Source organism: Anser brachyrhynchus (assembly GCF_964034855.1).
Source record: "Anser brachyrhynchus genome assembly, chromosome: 4".
Lineage (NCBI taxonomy): Eukaryota > Metazoa > Chordata > Aves > Anseriformes > Anatidae > Anser > Anser brachyrhynchus.
Window position 1 is genome coordinate 79,040,929 of NC_137698.1, and position 16,372 is coordinate 79,057,300.

Consider the following 16,372-nt stretch of genomic DNA (forward strand, 5'->3'; position numbering starts at 1 on the left):
GGGGGACCACGGGGGGGGGGGTCCAGCTTGTTTTCCTGTCCATTGCTGCCAGCTGCAGGGCTCCCACGAGTCCTCCTGGCTGGGAGCTCCTCTGAAGCTCTCCCTGCTCTGGTGTTTGGCAGGGCAGCCGCTGAGAATGATTTCCTTCACAACATGATCAGGAAAGCGGTGGAAGGAAAGGACATCAACCACAAAGGACAAGGTAGCAGCTCCCCCTGCCTCCCCCCCAAAACAAACAAACAAAACCCTACAGTGGCCACAGGCTGCGAGGGTGGTCCCGGGCACAGCAGGGGCTTGGTGTGGGAACTGTCCTGACAGTCGGGACCAGGCCTTGTGGGGGCGGGAGGCGATCGCCCACCCCCCGAACACCTTGGGGCTGAGCCCCAGGGCAGGGCAGCTGCTCCTGCAGGGGCAACGTGTGGCGGCCGGCTTTGCCCAGCGTGGCACGGCTCAGTCCGAGCGCGGCTGGCCGTGGGGCTGATGCCCCTCGCTTCATCTCTGGCAGGGTTCTGGGTGTCCCTGAAGATGCTGTGGGGGGACCTGAGCCAGGTGCGGAAGGACCACCCGCACCTCGTGGACCGCAGCACGGTGGTGGCACGCAAGCTGGGCTACCCGGAGGTCATCATGCCAGGCAAGCGGGGAGGCAGCGCTGGCCTCCTCTCCCCTCCCCTGTGCCAAGCCTCCCCGGTGCCACGCGCTGCTCACAGCGGGGGGGTGCAGCAGCCACCCCCAGCAGGGCATCCGGGGGCTTTTGGGGGGCTGCAGGCAGGCCCCGGGGTGTGTGCATCCCGGGCAGCCCAGGAGAGGAGGCGGCTCCGCATGGGAGCAGTGTGGGGTGGGTGGGCTCATCCCCTGGTGGTCTCTTGGGGTCCTGGAGTGAGGCCATGGGGTGCCCTGGCTGCGGAAGGACCTGGCCCCGCTGACAGGGCTCTCCTCCTAGGGGACGTCAGGAACGACATCTACCTCACGCTGGTGCAGGGCGAGTTCGACAAGGGGAACAAGAAGACGCAGAAGAACGTGGAGGTGACGGTGTGCGTCTGCGACGAGTCGGGCAATGTGGTGCAGGTACGGCGAGCGCCAGGCCAGCCCCAGCCCTTGGGCAAGGGACCTCCCCCGTGCATCGCCCCGGCTCGGGCAGAGGCAGCAGCTCTGCGGCGTGCGGTGTCAGTGCTGGTGCTGGCACAGACCGGCTCGAGCCCTTCTGTGGCAAGCTGCCACTCCTGGAGTTGTCCTTTGGGATATAGACTTGAAAAAATCACGGGAAGGGACAGGCAGAAAATTGCTGTCTCTTCTAGCTGTCTCAGGACAGCTAGAGCCCAGCCACTCCCGGCCACCCCTGGGCACGGGTTGCCCACAGCCCTGGTGTCCCCGGGCAGGGGAAGGAGCCGGGGGGCAGCTCAGACCCAGCCTCTCCCACCTCCGTGCTGCCTGCTGCCTCGCCTCTCTTCCCAGGGTGTTTGCTTTCATTTCAAACTCAGTCCTTATCTGGCCCGTGGTGAACAGGTTTTTAATTACTGAGGCTCCTGCTGGGCTTTGCAGAGACGCAGCCCCCCTGCCTCTATCTCTGCCCGCGATAACGAGTTTCCTTTGGGGCAATGGAATTCAAGCCTTGAGCATCACTGGAGGCTCGTGCATCCTTCCTGCCTCCGTTCAAAGGCTGTGGCCAGCCCTGGTTGAGGCAGGTGGGGATGGGAAGCCCTTGGCTGCCCCCGCCACCTGCCTGGGAAGCGATGCTCAGAAGGACGGCCCCGTGCCGGCCAGGTTGTGCGGGGCTGCGGAGGGGAACGCCGGCACAGGCTCAGGGCTGGGGGCTGTTCTGGGTTAGCCGAAGATGTGAAGTTCTTGGGGTCTTTGGGGCGCTTCAATGTGCAAGTCAGGCGAGTCTTGTCAAGAGCTGACCGCAGACATCTTATCCGCTGCTGTCCTCCCCACAGAACGTGATTTACCATGGGGCGGGGGACAAGCCGGCCAGCGAATACCGCTCCGTGGTCTACTACCAGCAGCGGCACCAGCGGTGGATGGAGACAGTGAAGGTCTGCTCCGAGGGGCTGCAGCGGGACCGCCCGCCACGGGGCCATGTCCCACTCCCCCTGCTCCAGAGGGGTCCCAGAGGGGTCTCAGAGGGGCTGGTTCCCGGGGTATGGGCGCTGGGGCAGGTCCTGCAGTGGGAGGCGGTGTCCGGGGGCGTGGGCTGGTGGGGGTCACTGCCTCGCTGGTGCTGGTCCTGTGCCGCACCAGGCTGTCCCCGCTGGCTGGTGGACACAGCTCACCAACCCTGCACACGCACCGGTGTCTCCGATGCAGTTTCATCAATTGTGGAAGCAAAGCACGTGCGTTTGGACTTGGGCAGCCTGCAGTCCAGCACGTTGTTTGCCCAGGCTCGGGCAGGGAGGGGTCTGGGCTGGGCAGTTCACTGAGCCCTCGCCCCCCGAACTCACGTGGGCTTCCCTCTCTCAGATTGCTGTTCCCATCGAAGACGTCCACAAGAGCCACCTGAGATTCACCTTCAAGCACCGCTCCTCCAGTGACTGTGAGCATCTCTCTCCTTCACCCGTTCCTCCGCCCGTGTCCCCTGCCAAGGCTGCGCTGGCGGCAGGTGGCCCGGGGGCTGCAGAGAGGGGAGGACCTTGCGAGCGGTCCCGGTCTCGCTCCCGTGTGGGGACACCAGGTGTGCTGTGAAACCTGGATTCACATGCGGGAGGAGGCGAGCCGTCGTCCCTGCTTTGCTCGGTCCCAGCTGCCCATGGTGAGGCAGCAGATCTCCGGCACATCGCTGCCTACGCGCGCAGGCAGCTCCCTGGGCTCGGTGCTTGGCATCTGCTCTGCGTCTTGTGGCTTTTGGCTGCGGGGAGGCCGTGGGCTGCAGCGTGTGGCCGGGAGCAGAGGTGCTGCCGTCAGCTGCTTGGTGGAGCTGAAAATCCCAGGCACTGGGCGCATGCAGCGCAGCCTGTGCCTCCCGGGAGCCTTCCCCAGGGCTGCCGCGGGGACGACAGTGGCCCCGCTGTGGCTGTGGCGCTGGGAGCGGCGCTGGCCGGTCCCATCTGCAGGGAGGGTACCCAGGGCAGCAGGGACCTGCAGCTGGGTTGGATGCTCACAGGCCTGATCCTGCACCAGCCAAACCCCGCCTGCCCCAAACACAGTCGTGTCCTCACAGGGTTCCCTGCCTCCCCTCTCTGCCCACCCTCTGCTTTTGGTGTTCTCTCCCTCCCTCTTTTCCTTGCGTGGCTGCTGCAGCCGCTGCCCCCAGGCGTGCCGAGGCATCCCTGCTGCCCACGGTGCTGCCCACGGTGCTGCCCACGGTGCTGCCCACGGTGCTGCCCGCGGCTCCCACGGCCCCGGCACCACCTCCCCGCAGCGCTCCGGTGGCAGGCACAGCGGGGGCTGCCTCTCCCTGCCCACCCCGCAGCTCCCCGGGCTGTCCCCACACTGCCTTCACCTCCCCCGTGCTTCTGTCTCTCCCAGCTAAAGACAAAAGCGAGAAGATTTTCTCCATGGCCTTCGTGAAGCTGATGCGACCCGACGGCACCACCCTGCGCGATGGGGAGCACGACCTCCTCCTGTACAAGGTACCGGCGGAGCTGGACGTGCCGGCCCCGTCACCACCGCAGGTGCCCCCGGCTGCAGGCACCGCTGGCTCCTGCCCGAAGTCTCCTGCAGGGTCCCCAGCCCCGTTCTCATCTCCTCTCTGTCCTCGGAGGCCCTGCCGCAGCTCTCTGCACACATCATCTCCAACCCCCACTCTGCTCCTCTGCAATGACAAGTTTTGTTTAGGAAAAGGCAACTTAAATGTGTCAGGCCCAGGAGGGAACATCCTGGTGAAGATGTTTGCTGCATTTTATCTGATTTCACCATGGTTTGTCTGTTTAAAACTGCTCAGTTTTGTTCTGAGGGAGGATAGAGAGAATGTGAGGAGGAAAGCTCTCCATTCATTAGGAAAAATGCAGCCAGCTTTGGTGCCGAAGTGTGCAAGAGCGGGTGCTCACCTGTGCTGCTGTGCCAGGAGCTGGGCTTGGTCGGGGCGTGGGGAGCAGGAGCGCTCGTGCCCAGATCTCCTCCCGCAGGAACCCCCGGTGCTACCGCTCCCGGCTCCTGGGTGGTTTTGGGCCGTGCAGATCCCACAGCTGTGCGCTGTCTGCTTGGTGGAGGAGCTCCTCCTCTTCTTCCCTGCATTCCCTGTCCCTTCGGGGAGCCCTCCCAGCGCCCCAGCCCTCCTCCTGCCGTTAACGGTGCCCAGGCAGTGGACACGGCGCAGGAGCTGTGCCTGACGCCGGTGTTACTGCTGTGGTCCTGGCTGCCCCGGGTGCCTGTGCTGCCTGAGCAATCCTTGTCCATCCGTCCGTCTGTCTGTCCGGCCTCTCAGCCTGCTGCCCCGCGGGGGGAGCAGCCCGCCCCGAGCCTTGCACACCCTCGCTCTTGCCCGTGGCCACGGACGGGCTCCCTGCCGCCTGCCTGGTGCTTTGCCCCACGCTGCTCTTCTCATTTATCGCCTTGCTGATGCCCGGTGCCCCTCCCTGCAGTGAGCTGTGGCTGCAGAGACAGATCGGTGATTTTTTCCCCAGAAGAATAATGCATCCGAAATTTGTTATCCTGCCCTTCCTCTGCGCTCGTTTTGGGCAAAACACCCGAATTCTTTAAATGCTGCTGTGGCCTGCAGAGCTGCAGACGCCTTCCCTGGCTCTCCAGGGGACTGTCCTGCTCCACGTCCCGCAGCAGAACGAGCTCTGGGTGCCTTCAGGCTTGCTGGTGTTTGCTGCAGCAGAGACCAAAGCCTCGCACGTCTCCTCTCTGGATGCATTTTCTACTTTTTAAAGAGTTGTTGCTGCCCTCGCTGAACCCATCGCATTCAGCAGTGTCCTCAGCCTCCGAGCGAGTTGGAGTTGGCATACTCTGTTCTGCTTTGTCTTCTCCCTGGCTGATCCAGCAGAAGATTTCTGCTCTTCCCGGCAAACAATGGAGCTTGACTCTGGGAGTCAGAAGCTATTTAATCTTTTATCTTTGTTTGCCAGAGGAGTGTGAATTCCATGCTTTTAGCTCTTCAGACCTCTTGATCTCACGCTGGTTGAGAAATGTCTGAAATTAAGTCAGTTTACCCTAGTAGGGCTCAGCTGCCCTCAGAAGGCACGGAGTGCCTCGCGTGAGTCAGCTGGAAATCGCGGTTACACCGGGGGAAGTTACACGCCGAGGGAAAAGTGAACAAACAAACGAACAATTTTGCGATCTTTGTCTGACCTCCAACAGAAGAGAAGTTTACCAAGCACGGCTGCAGTCAGGGAAAAGACAAATGCCTCGTATTCGAGATGCAGAACCGCTGCGGTCCCTAGGGGCAGGGGGACGTGTGGGGCCAGGGGCTCCGCTCTCCTCCCAGCCCGGTGGCACCCCCGGCGTGGTGGCCTCAGGGGCTGCTGGTGGTGAGGTGGGGGTCCCCGTGCAGGGACCCGCTGTGGGCTTCGTGTCCGTCCTCGCAGCAGCGCTTGGGCCCTTGGGCCGACCTCTCCCCATGCGCTCCCACGCACCCGTTTCACATCCCCCCGCAGCTCCACCAGCCAGGGACCGGCCTTTTCTCCCATCTGTGCAGCGTCGGCTGCAGACAGGTCCCCGCAGAGCCGTGCGGGAGGCAGCTTTGCTGGATGCTTTGTAGAAGTTAAGGTCAGAGGAGCCTGCAGCGTGGGCAGCGGCTCTCCCAGGCTGGCCGTCAGGTTGCCGTGATGCCCTAGAGCCGGGAGCAGCTCCTGGCTCCGTTAGCAGGAGTCACCGCTGTGGGTGGCTGTGCTGATTGCCTCGCGCCACGGCGCAGCGCCAAGCCGGCGATGGCAGGGCACACAGGGCACACAGCCACCCCCCTCCCGAGGCGCTGCCCGGCCGCTCAGGTGGGACCTCGCCTGTGTGACGTGCTTTGCCTTGCAGGGGGACAGCAGGAGGCTGGAGGATGCCGGCTCATACCTGGCGCTGCCCTCCACGAGGAACCTGCCCGAGCCCAAGCTCCTCTTGGGGTCCTCGTTCCGTGTGGGCGGAGGCGCGTCCGGCTTAACCGTGTCGGCCCGGGACAGCTTCCAAATCTCCACGCTTGTCTGCTCCACGAAGCTGACGCAGAACGGTGAGTCCTGGCTGCGGGGCGGCTGCCTCGCCCTCAGGCATCGCTGGGTGGTGGTGTGGGGAACCAGCGCACGGTCCTGCTGCCGGCAGCTGTGGCTGAAAAACGCTTTCATGAGGAAGTTCTGCAGGAGTAACAGCACTGAGTGCCCCCGGTTATTACGCCGAGCATCTGAGCAAAGGGTGGCCAGTTTCCTGAGAGCTGTGTTCTGCCAGGCTGGTGGTGCCAGGGGCTGGCAGCGCGCAGGGATGGGGAGAGGCACCTGTCTGTGCCCCGTGCCCCGGCTGACGTCCCTGCGTGCCTGACCGTGTTCGTCCCTGCGCACTGACCGTGGCAGCCTCGGTAACCCCACGGGTCTCAGTGGCATAGTGCCTCTGTGGGGAGCTGGCCCAGGGAGGGGAGGCTGGCTGGGGAGACTGCCTGAGCTGAGCCATTTGTCCTTGGGGCCAGGGAACAGGACCGGGCCTGCTCTCCTTCCTAAATATATGGAATAAATACAGCTTGTACACACCTCCCCGCAGGGGCTTGTTAGAAAGGGAGCTGCTGTTATCCCCTTTTTACGAGGGAGCCGGGTGGTGGAGTGGCTGAGTGATTTACGGCCAGGACAAGAGCAGTGCGTGAGCAGCAGCCCTGGGGAGCCCGGCTGGAGCTCGGGGCTGGGGCGCTGCACAGCCTCCCCAGCTTGGTGCTCGCTCCCATCACCAGCGGCGTCAGGGACCCTGTAGATAGCATGCCAAAAATGCAGGGAAAGCAGAAGTGTTGAGCACTCAATTACTGTTTTGCATGGCCAGTGCCTCTGGAGCAAAAGGCTGTCCCCAGGGCCACGCAGGCTGACGGGGTTTCGGAGTCCCAGGGGTCTCAGGGCTGGGACCTGGGGGCTCCCCGAGGCAGGAGCGGGCAGCCAGGGGCCGAGGCTGCTGCTGGGGCCGGCGCTGCCCTCGGCAGCCACGGCTCGCACCACGTTTGCCATGCTTGCTGCGTGGCACCGCTGCTGCAGGGCTCACATTGCTGTGCCCGGGCATTGCTCACTACCAGCTCTGTTTGCATACGTCTGGGTTGATAGCTCAGGGCTGGAACTCATAATGGTTCTCACTTTTTTCTCTTTTTTTTTTTTTTTATTAAGGTTGTCTTTTGGCTTATCTGTCTCCTGAGCCCTCCTGAGCCCTCCTGAGTTAGCGGCAGATTAGTTTTCAAAGGCAGGGGAATGAGAACAAACAGTAACAGGCTGCAAGTATTTACACGCGCTCTCCACCTTGGCGGAGCCTAGCCTGCCAGCAGCTATAGGTAGTTAGCAGTTTCTTGGCCCGTGTAAACCCCTGCAGATGGTAATTAATCTGCTCATGCCCCTGAGGGAACCGAGCTGCTGCCTCCAATTTGGGAGCTGGAACGAGTTGCTGAGTGCTGCTGTCAAACGCTCTGCGACCTTCTCTGGGCCCTTCTGAAATCATGATGGGAATTGGGACTCGGTGTTTTTCAAAGCCCTGTCTTAAGTTGCATAGCTGGGGCTTTTAGCCCTGGAGGTCCTTTGCTCAGTTCATTGCAAGTCAGCCAAGAGCGTGCGTGCCATCCAAACACAGATGCATCAGCATTTAGAAACAGGATTTTGCCTCGTACAAAATGTTTTGGGACGTGGCAAACAAAAAGGTGCAGGCAACCCTGAGTGAGCACTGGCAAACTGCTCGATGCGCGCCCCGGAAGTGAACAGGAGAGCCCAGCTGATAACGCAAGGCGTCTGCTCTGCTGAAGGGCTGATAAGGGCGCACCATCTGAGTGCCCTCACGACGCCCACGTTGGAGGCATGCAGCACGTGGGTGTCCGCGGGAGCGCGCTCCCCGGGGCTGGTGGCTCTGTGCGGCGGTGCCGGGTGCTCCAGCTCCGGATGCATTGGCTGCGCACGTGCCTGCGTCTCTGCAGGAAGCACAGCAGCAGCCTGTTCCTCCCCGGGGGGACACAAACACGTGGAAATAACATTTTGATCTGGGCTGGGGTTAAAGCGCTGCACGGGAGCACTGGCAGCAGTTCTGTCAGGGCTTGGTCTGCAGGGAAGACACCGCAGGAATACCGATGCTTTCCTCCCAAACCATAGTGCCTCCTCTGCAAGGCCAGCTGCTTGTAATACTCAGCCCTGCTTTTGCTACGTTTTAATGATGCAGTTGGAGAAACCACGGCTCTGACGAGGGGCTCTCAACACTCGTGGAACTGGCTTTGCAGTGCAGGAGGCGCAGGACGTGGTGACTCATTGCCGCTGCACTAACAGGGCTTGGGACTGACGGTGTAGCGCAAGTGGGGCTTGGGGCCACTGGAGTTCAGCTCATTCTCTTCCTGCAGCACAAATGCAGCTTCTGTAGTAATCATCCTTTATTTAGCTGAATCTTATGGTACTGAAGTTGGGAAGCTTTCTGTGATGAGCAGCTGTTGTACGCAGGGTTGGTGACTGGTGCCGTGCTCTGCACGAGCGGGAGCTGCCCGGGGATGTGGACATCCCTCACCGGGTGCGGGGCCACTGGCAACGTGCTCCCACCGGGGCGGTGCAGTGCTGTGGACCCCGCAGGCGCAGGACTGGGCTGCATGAAACTGAATCAATATTTTAAATATCCACAAGCAGCTGGTGTGAAGGCTCGTGCGTAGACGTGCCCTCACCCCCGCTGCGGATCATGGCCGCCTGCACGGCCCCCCCTTGCACAGAGGAGCCAGCAGTGGCATCACGCTTCCCCTTTCACCGTGGGATCTCCTCGCCTAGAAGCTGGCTGCTGTGCGGGGGCTGCGGGGCACTGGGGCAGAGTGGCACAGTGCCCCCACCTGCGGAAATGCAGTCAGCAGAGCCTGTGTGGGGTGGGTGCCCCCTGGGGGTCCTGGTCCCACACGGTCCGGCTACGCAGGTTAAGGGGGGGCAGTGTGGCCACCCATGAATGCCCCCCCAGTCCCTCCCCATGGGGCTGGCGGGCTCGGGGGTGCGGGGAGGCTGCTCAGCCCCTGCCGCATCGCTGAGATGGGTGGGCAGCAGTGTGGGTGCGGGCACTGTAACGTGGAGCCTGGGGGGCGAGCAAAGGCTGTGCTGACCCACGCCTTGTCCCCACGCAGTCAACCTGCTGGGGCTGCTGAAGTGGCGGTCAAAGCCCAGCCTCCTGGCGGAGAACCTGCAGAAGCTGATGAACGTGGATGGAGGAGAAGTCATCAAGGTAGGAGGGGGGCTGCTGGTGCCTGTGCCTCCCCCGGCCCTGCCCCGCTCGCATCTCCCCTGCCGAGACCCCGGGTGTTTTCTGGCTTCTCGCCCCTCCGGGGGGCTGGGGGGTGCAGCAGCTGCTGGGGGTTGGCGGTGTCTATGCCGGGGGCTTCCTGGCATGGTGGGTGGCTGGAGGTGCTGGGCTCCCGGTCGGGACGGGTCAGGCTGGGGAACTGTGTCCTGCAAAAGGGCCGGACGCTCCAATGGAGAGCAGCTGTGAAGGGACCGCAGGCAGCTAGCTCTGTGCCGGACGGGTGCCGCCTCTGTCAGGGCTGGGATGATGCTGGGAGCGAGTGCTCAAGCCCTCACAGTCCTCTCCTCCCCCCAGTTCCTCCAGGACACTTTGGATGCCTTGTTCTCCATCATGATGGAGAACGCAGACACGGATGTCTACGACACGCTCGTCTTTGATGCCCTGGTAAGCAGAATCCTGCTTCCCTGCTGAGCTTTGAGCTCGCTGACCACCTCGTGCCCTCGGCACTCCATGTCTGTCTGCTGGTGGCCAGGGGCACGGCTGCCCTGTGCCAAGCCATGCGACCTCTCCCCAGGTTTTCATCGTGGGGCTCGTGGCCGACAGGAAGTTTCACCACTTCAACGCCGTCCTGGAGGCTTACATCCGCCAGCACTTCAGTGCCACGCTCGCCTACAAGTACGGTGGGCACCAGGAGGGATGGAGACAGGGAAGAGATGTGAGCCGGGAGGGGGCTCAGCCCCGGGTCCGTGCGGCAGGGAAGCCGCTGAGCCCTCCCCACGTCCCTGACCCGCAGGAAGCTGATCTCGGTGCTGACGCAGTACGTGGAGCAGGCGAGCCGCGGAGAGCCCTGCGAGCCGCTCATGCGCACCTTCAAGGCCTTGGAGTACATCTTCAAGTTCATCGTCCGCTCCAGGCACCTCTTCGCCCAGTGAGTACCGCGCAACGCTGGCTGCTGGAAATGGGTCTGGAGGGAGCGGGGAGGGGTCCCACGGGGTCTGTGCACTGTGGGAGCGATGTTGGTGCTGACCACTGGCCCTGGGGATGTGGCGCTGGTGCCTACACCCACCTGGTGCTGGTGCGGCTGCTGGCTGGGATGTGACACCTGTGGGTGGCACCCCTGGCTCTGGGTGTGCTGGGGAGGTACTGCCACGTCGGCCAGTTCCCGGCCAGGCTCTCTGCACCACTGCATTTCCTCCTGCTGAGGTTTCCATCTATTTTCTGCTACATATGGTGCTTGATTCAGCTGCTGCTGGAGCCAGCAGCGCCGTCTGTGTCCGGGGCAGGAGTGCCTCCGCGCGGGGCTGCGGGGCGACGTGCTCTAACACGAACCGCGCTGCGCCTGGAAGCAGCCACGTCTCGCCGGGCTCACGCAGCGCTATGGCAGCCAGGCAGCGGGTCGGCATTAGCACGAAGCGTGCCTGTAGCTGGGTCTCTGTCAGGTTAACCACTGTGGGACCAGATCTTGCTTCCCCTCTGCCGCCTGAGCGTCGGTGTGCGGTGTGGGTGAGAGCAGCTCCGTGTCTGGGGCCAGCCGGCAGGGACCCCGCTCCCCCGCTGGTGCTGGCAGCTCTCCTCTGCCCCTGCAGCGCTCAGCGGGCCCCGGCTCCCACTGCTGCACGCGTCGGCTTCAGGGAACAGCGAGCTCTTCTTGTGTACTGTTAATCATAGTGCCATATAAAGTAAGGCCGGAAGGGACATGCAGAGGTTGTGCAGTAAACTCCTGCCCCAGGGCAGGATTGGCTCTGCCTAAGCCACTCCTGACAGATGGCTTTTGTCAATGCACTCTTAAAAGCCTGCCGTGATGCAGCCAGCAGGGCTCCCCAGGCAGCCCCTGCCCTGTGCAACCAGCACTGCACTGGGACTGGCAGCCCTGGCCCCCATCCTTATCCTCCTTGCCGGCTGGAGCTGCCCAGGGCCTTCTTGGCCACACTGGTTCTGGTGTGGCTGTGCCCCCGGTCCTGGTTGTGTGCCCCAGCACCACTGGTGGCTGCGGGTGCTCGGTCACCTCCTGGCTCCTGCAGCGCTCTGCAGGGACCGCACAGGCACACTGGTAATGAAGCAGAGGAGCTGAGCATCACAGGGTTTATACGAAGCACCCTCTCCCTCTGCAGTTGCTGGTGCATACGGCTCCTCAGGTCTCTTCATGAGCTGCTCAGTCACACTTCAGCCTGTCACTGTGCTTTTAAATCATTTAAACTGCAGCCTGTGTATTCACAGTACTGGGGGTGTCCCTCATGCTGCAGCAAAACCAAGCATGCCAGCAGCCTGCCCGAAGACCTGGAGGACACCCCCAGCCGCCCTGTCCTAACAGCTTGTCCCCTCTGCAAAGGCACAGCTCAGCTTGAGCGGCATAAGGGGCCGGGTGCCCCTTGGTGCTGCTGAGGGTAAGTCAAAGTCCTCCCACATGGGGACCTATGGGGTCGTCTAGGACCTGGTGCCCTTTGTCCCCAGGTTCCTGTCCTCACCCACATGGAGCGTGGTGGGACAAACAAAACTCCCCAGCAGAAACTTGTGAAAATATGAGTAGGCAGAGTTATCAGGAAAAGCAGGTTACGTTCCTGTTTCATTCCCAGTACAAGACACCGAAAGCTGGGGCCGCCCCGGCAGCTGCTGGAGGTGACTGCCCCCGCGCAGGGCAGCCGGCCCCTGCCATGGGGCCGTGTGCCGGCTCCTGCCTGTTTCCTGGCGAGCCGAATGGAGTGGTGGCAAGCACAGCGGGTCTGCTTGGGTCACCCGAGGCCCTGAGCGACGCGCAGGGACACCTGGGTGCGCAGGGAGCCTTCTCCGTCTGCTGCAGGCAGCTGCTGTGTCTCACAGCAGCAAGGAGCTGAGGTCGGGTCCTGGCACCAAGATAGGCTCGCAGACCCCGTTTGTGCTTTCTCCTCACTGCCTCCCTTTGCTGTCTGCAAAGCCTTCGCTGTGCGGGCGTGCGGCAGCGCGCTGTGCCTGCCCGTGCGCGTTGCTGCCAGCCTGCCGGCCTCCGGCTTCACCGCTGCCACCCGCCTGCGGTCCCTGGGTCACACTCGTGGCCCCGCTGCTCGAGGGCCCTGGGGGCTCCCACATCCCACTGAGGCACCCACTGCTTCGCTGTAAGTGGAGGTAGAGGGCAAATTCCCTAGCTTACAAGGCTTCTGGCGAAGAAAAATTAATTATATGGAGCATTTGCAAACAGCCGTATGAGTTAGTTAGCATTAAAATAAAGACATCCCTGAAGACATTTAGTTTTTATTCACCCTTCCCTTATCTTAGTGATCTTAACAGTGGAATAACACAGACTCTTCAGATCTTCCAAATACTTTAAATGGTACTAAATTTTGTACACAGTCTATAATTTAAAGAAATTAGATTGTAATTATAATAAGTTACTGCAGTATGCTGTATCCATTTCATTATGTATGCCACAGACAGAATCGGGCGAGCAGCTCCAGTGCCTCCGATGAGAAACCAAAGCCGCCTCCTGCTGCTGCCGGGCTTGCTCATCAGCTCCGTGACCGCTGCATGGGGAAGGGGCTTGCCTCAGCCGAGCCCCCCTTCCCCAGGATGGGACGTGCTGGGAGCGCCCAGCTCGGAGCTCGCTTCTCTCCCAGAGCAGCTGCAGCCACCCGCGCTGCCTCGCGCCCCCCTCTCTGCCCCATGCTGGGGATGGGCACGGCCAAGCCGCGCTCCCTGCCAGCCCCTCTGAGCGCGGGGGACATCTCCTGTCCCCTCCCTGCAGGAGGTCCGCAGGGTTTGGACATTGCAGCTTGGTCTCTGCTTCCTCCCTGCTAACTCCTCCCGGCTTTTTGCCTGGTGCTGGGTGTAAGCGAAGTTCTCTGGAAGCTGCAGATCCCAGGCCGGGCCGGTGCCCGAGGGACCTGCTCCTGCCTGGCGCTGGCTGATCCTTGCCCGCGTCCCCTCGTGCCCGCCGGCTGCGCGCGTCCTGACCCCGCTGCACCAGGGCTGCCCTTCCTGGGCGCCACGCTGACTCCTCCCAAGTAAACCACATTTGTCATGCAGTTTGTTTCGAACGCACGCTTGTTTCATCGCAGTCCATACTAATTTGCTTAGTGTGCTGGTGGCCAGATAATCTTCCAGCCTAGCTTAATTGGCAGTGCTCGGAAGGCCTCCCGTGGTGCGCCGTGAGCTCAGGTGTGCGTCAGGGTCGAGGTGCCGCAGGCGTTCAGGCAGGAGTGGTGCGGAGCCGCTTTAGGCCCAGTGCACCAGGCTGAAGGGCCGGGCTCCCCCTGCCAGGCTTCCCGCGAGGTCCTCCAGGCAGTAGGTCAGTGGTCAGTTAGGGACCGCATCGACACGCGTCTGCTGCAGTGATGCAAATCAGCAGTTGTCTCAGCCTAATCGCGATGCGTGCTCTGACTGCTTTATAGTGCTCCGGTTAAGTCATTAAGCACTTAAAAGTTCAGAAATCGATTGTTAATATAGTGTATCGCGTTCATGTATGCCCTCTCTGGTGTAAGGATACAGAATTTTGTAGGCAAGAGTTTGCAGTGGGGGGTGAGCTTGAAAATTTATGCCAGTTGTCTGTGGGCAGTGGCATTAAAAAAAGGGACTATGTGAAAAACCTGACAAATCTCTAATAAACGATGCTCGTTGCATGACATCGTTGCTGTGAGAGTAAAGCCTGTATGTGATTCTTCATTTCATTTTGCAATGAAATGCATTCTGCATTTCATTTTGCACATACAGCATACAGGCTTCTTTAATTTTCCTGGCCTCATGTTTGGTTTTGGGCCAAGCAAAGTACCGAGGCTGCAGAATTGGGCTTCTGAGAAACGGCAGAGTTACCGGAGAGTCTCATATTTAAGTGACTGTACATGCAGGGTGAGAGGGACGGAACTTCCTCGAGTTAATCTCAATTTTGCTTTCATTTCGGTGTTGACTGAGGGGTGTAAGCTGGCAGTTATTCAGCTAATGCTTTTTTTTTTTTTTTTTTTAAGCAAAACTAAGATGCTTCAGTCAAATTCACAGGCTTATTTCTGCTGTTAAGCCTATGATATTTAGTACATTCCCTTGGGTTCATTTACCAGAAGGGGAAGATGAATTTGAAACCAGAACAATCCAATTGCAGTTTTATGAAACAAGGAAGCAAAATTTTTACAAAACCCAGATTTAACAAAGAAGCTGGTAAGCAGGAATTAAAGCTCTTATTCGTTCTGCCACTGCATGTGTGGTGCTAGCAGCAGTGGGTCAGCCGTGCAGCGGGTCGGGCAGGATGCGCCGCGGGCAGGTCCGTGCCCCCGCGCCAGTGTCCTCCCTCCGCGCCTGCACCGTTCACACTGCACGCCGACGGTCTGGGTGAAGTAGCTCAGACATGACCTGTTTGCCACAGTGAGTTGTTGTGGTGACTTTATTCTTGCAGTTTTGCATTTACCTAGCTGCTTTGTAACATTCCTGAAGGTTTTCCATTCACAAGGCCAGGATTTCCCGCATGCTTTAGTTTGTTCTGTGGCTGGTCGTGCAGTTCGTGTTCAGGCTGGAGGGCTCGGTAGGTTTCCAGCTGGGGCGGGAGAATACAAGCCTCCTTTGAGGCGACCTGGATAATACAAAGTAATGTAAAAGGCTGTTTTTATACATCTGTGTGTACATTATGTGAGAAAAATCTCAATAATTTTCTTCAGACAGGACCTTCTGTGAAGCCGTTTTATTCATGATTGCAATGGCGGGTGTCCTGCAAGCAGGAGCGCGCAGTGAAAGTTTATCATAACCCTATATCCCCTATTACCCGACATCGGATTTCTCCCGTTTCCTCGTTGGCTGAGTACTAAGGGTTCACAGCCTACTCGATGCACTTCTATACCATATATGTACATTTTTATCTGACAACCATTAATTTCTCCTTTTCCTTTTTTTCCCCCTACTTCTCTCATGACTAGAGGGCCCATGATTTTTGTTTTTACTGATTTCATACTGCTCATCCTGTTTTTCTTAGCTATCCTCCTTGTTTTGGGACAGTGGGACCTACCCCTTACCTGCTTAAAACACTCCACGCTGCTATGCTGCGCGGTCACTTTTGAATGTAAGGTTAGTGGAATTTTCCACTGCAAAAACACCTTCTATTGCAAAAACACAACTCTGCTTCTCACATTGTGTGTGTGTGTGTGTAGGTATATATATGTATATGTACATATATGTATATAAATCCCTATGTGTACACATGTGGGTATGTACGAGCGGTGCATATACGCCCCGCAGAGGAGCAGATAGCAGTCTTTACTTCTGGCTGCTTCTGGGTCCCACCAAGAGCCGGGGCAGCGCTGGGACCGAGCTGGCCGCCGTGCCCGGCTGTGTGGAGCGGTCCTCCAGGAGTGGCACGGGGTAACGCTGGCTGTTTCAGGCTCTACGAGGGGAAGGAGACGGCCGAGTTCCAGCGCTCGCTGCAGCGGCTCTTCCAGACCCTGAACCAGCTGATGAAGTCCCCGCTGGAAGGGCCCACGCTGCTCTCCCAGGTATGTGGGTGGGTGGGCTCCAGCTCTGGTCCTGGCTTGGGGTGCGAGGTGGGACAGGCGGATGGACGGGCAGGCAGATGGACGGGCAGGCAGATGGACGGGCAGACAGATGGACGGGCAGACAGATGGACGGGCAGGCAGATGGACGGGCAGGCAGATGGACGGGCAGGCAGATGGACGGGCAGGCAGATGGACGGACAGGTGGTGGCCCAGCCGGGCACTGGCTGTCCCCACGTGGTGCCGCAGCCGGGGTGAGCTGGGACGGTGCCGCCTGTGTCACGGCTCGGTCCTGCGCCTCCGTTTGCCTGCAGTGTGTTACCAGAGGGCAGGTGCTGAGCAGAAATCGCGGCGATGTTGTTTGCGCTCCGTGAGGTTAATGAGAGGGGAGGCAGGCGCAGAGAAATGGGGATGGGACGGGGCCGTGCTCTCGGCCACCCAGCTGGGGGGACCCAGGCCCCCACTGTGGCAGCCCCCAGCCTGCCAGCTTCTCCCTTCTTTTCACAAGGGACTTCTGTTTCTGTGTTGCATTGTTGGCATTCTTAGATAAGGCCTTATAATTGAATCTAATTAAAAAAAAAAAAAGTGGTTTGAAGATCAATAATGACCGTGATCATCACGAAGAAGGGGGCTGTCCCTCCTCATCC

General features: G+C 60.2%; 1 protein-coding gene across 1 annotated transcript in view; it reads left to right on the top strand.

Moving 5' to 3' along the window:
• The window catches only part of LOC308194228 (dedicator of cytokinesis protein 2-like), a 70,700-nt gene that overhangs the window by 7,563 nt on the left and 46,765 nt on the right, over positions 1–16,372 (top strand). Inside the window, exons 12-23 of the mRNA XM_080589814.1 lie at positions 123–202; positions 506–631; positions 941–1,065; positions 1,935–2,033; positions 2,458–2,530; positions 3,463–3,566; positions 5,905–6,094; positions 9,173–9,270; positions 9,643–9,732; positions 9,863–9,963; positions 10,082–10,216; positions 15,617–15,728. Coding sequence (XP_080445940.1) covers positions 123–202; positions 506–631; positions 941–1,065; positions 1,935–2,033; positions 2,458–2,530; positions 3,463–3,566; positions 5,905–6,094; positions 9,173–9,270; positions 9,643–9,732; positions 9,863–9,963; positions 10,082–10,216; positions 15,617–15,728 — 1,333 coding nt within the window. The remainder of the gene's footprint in view (positions 1–122; positions 203–505; positions 632–940; positions 1,066–1,934; positions 2,034–2,457; positions 2,531–3,462; positions 3,567–5,904; positions 6,095–9,172; positions 9,271–9,642; positions 9,733–9,862; positions 9,964–10,081; positions 10,217–15,616; positions 15,729–16,372) is intronic.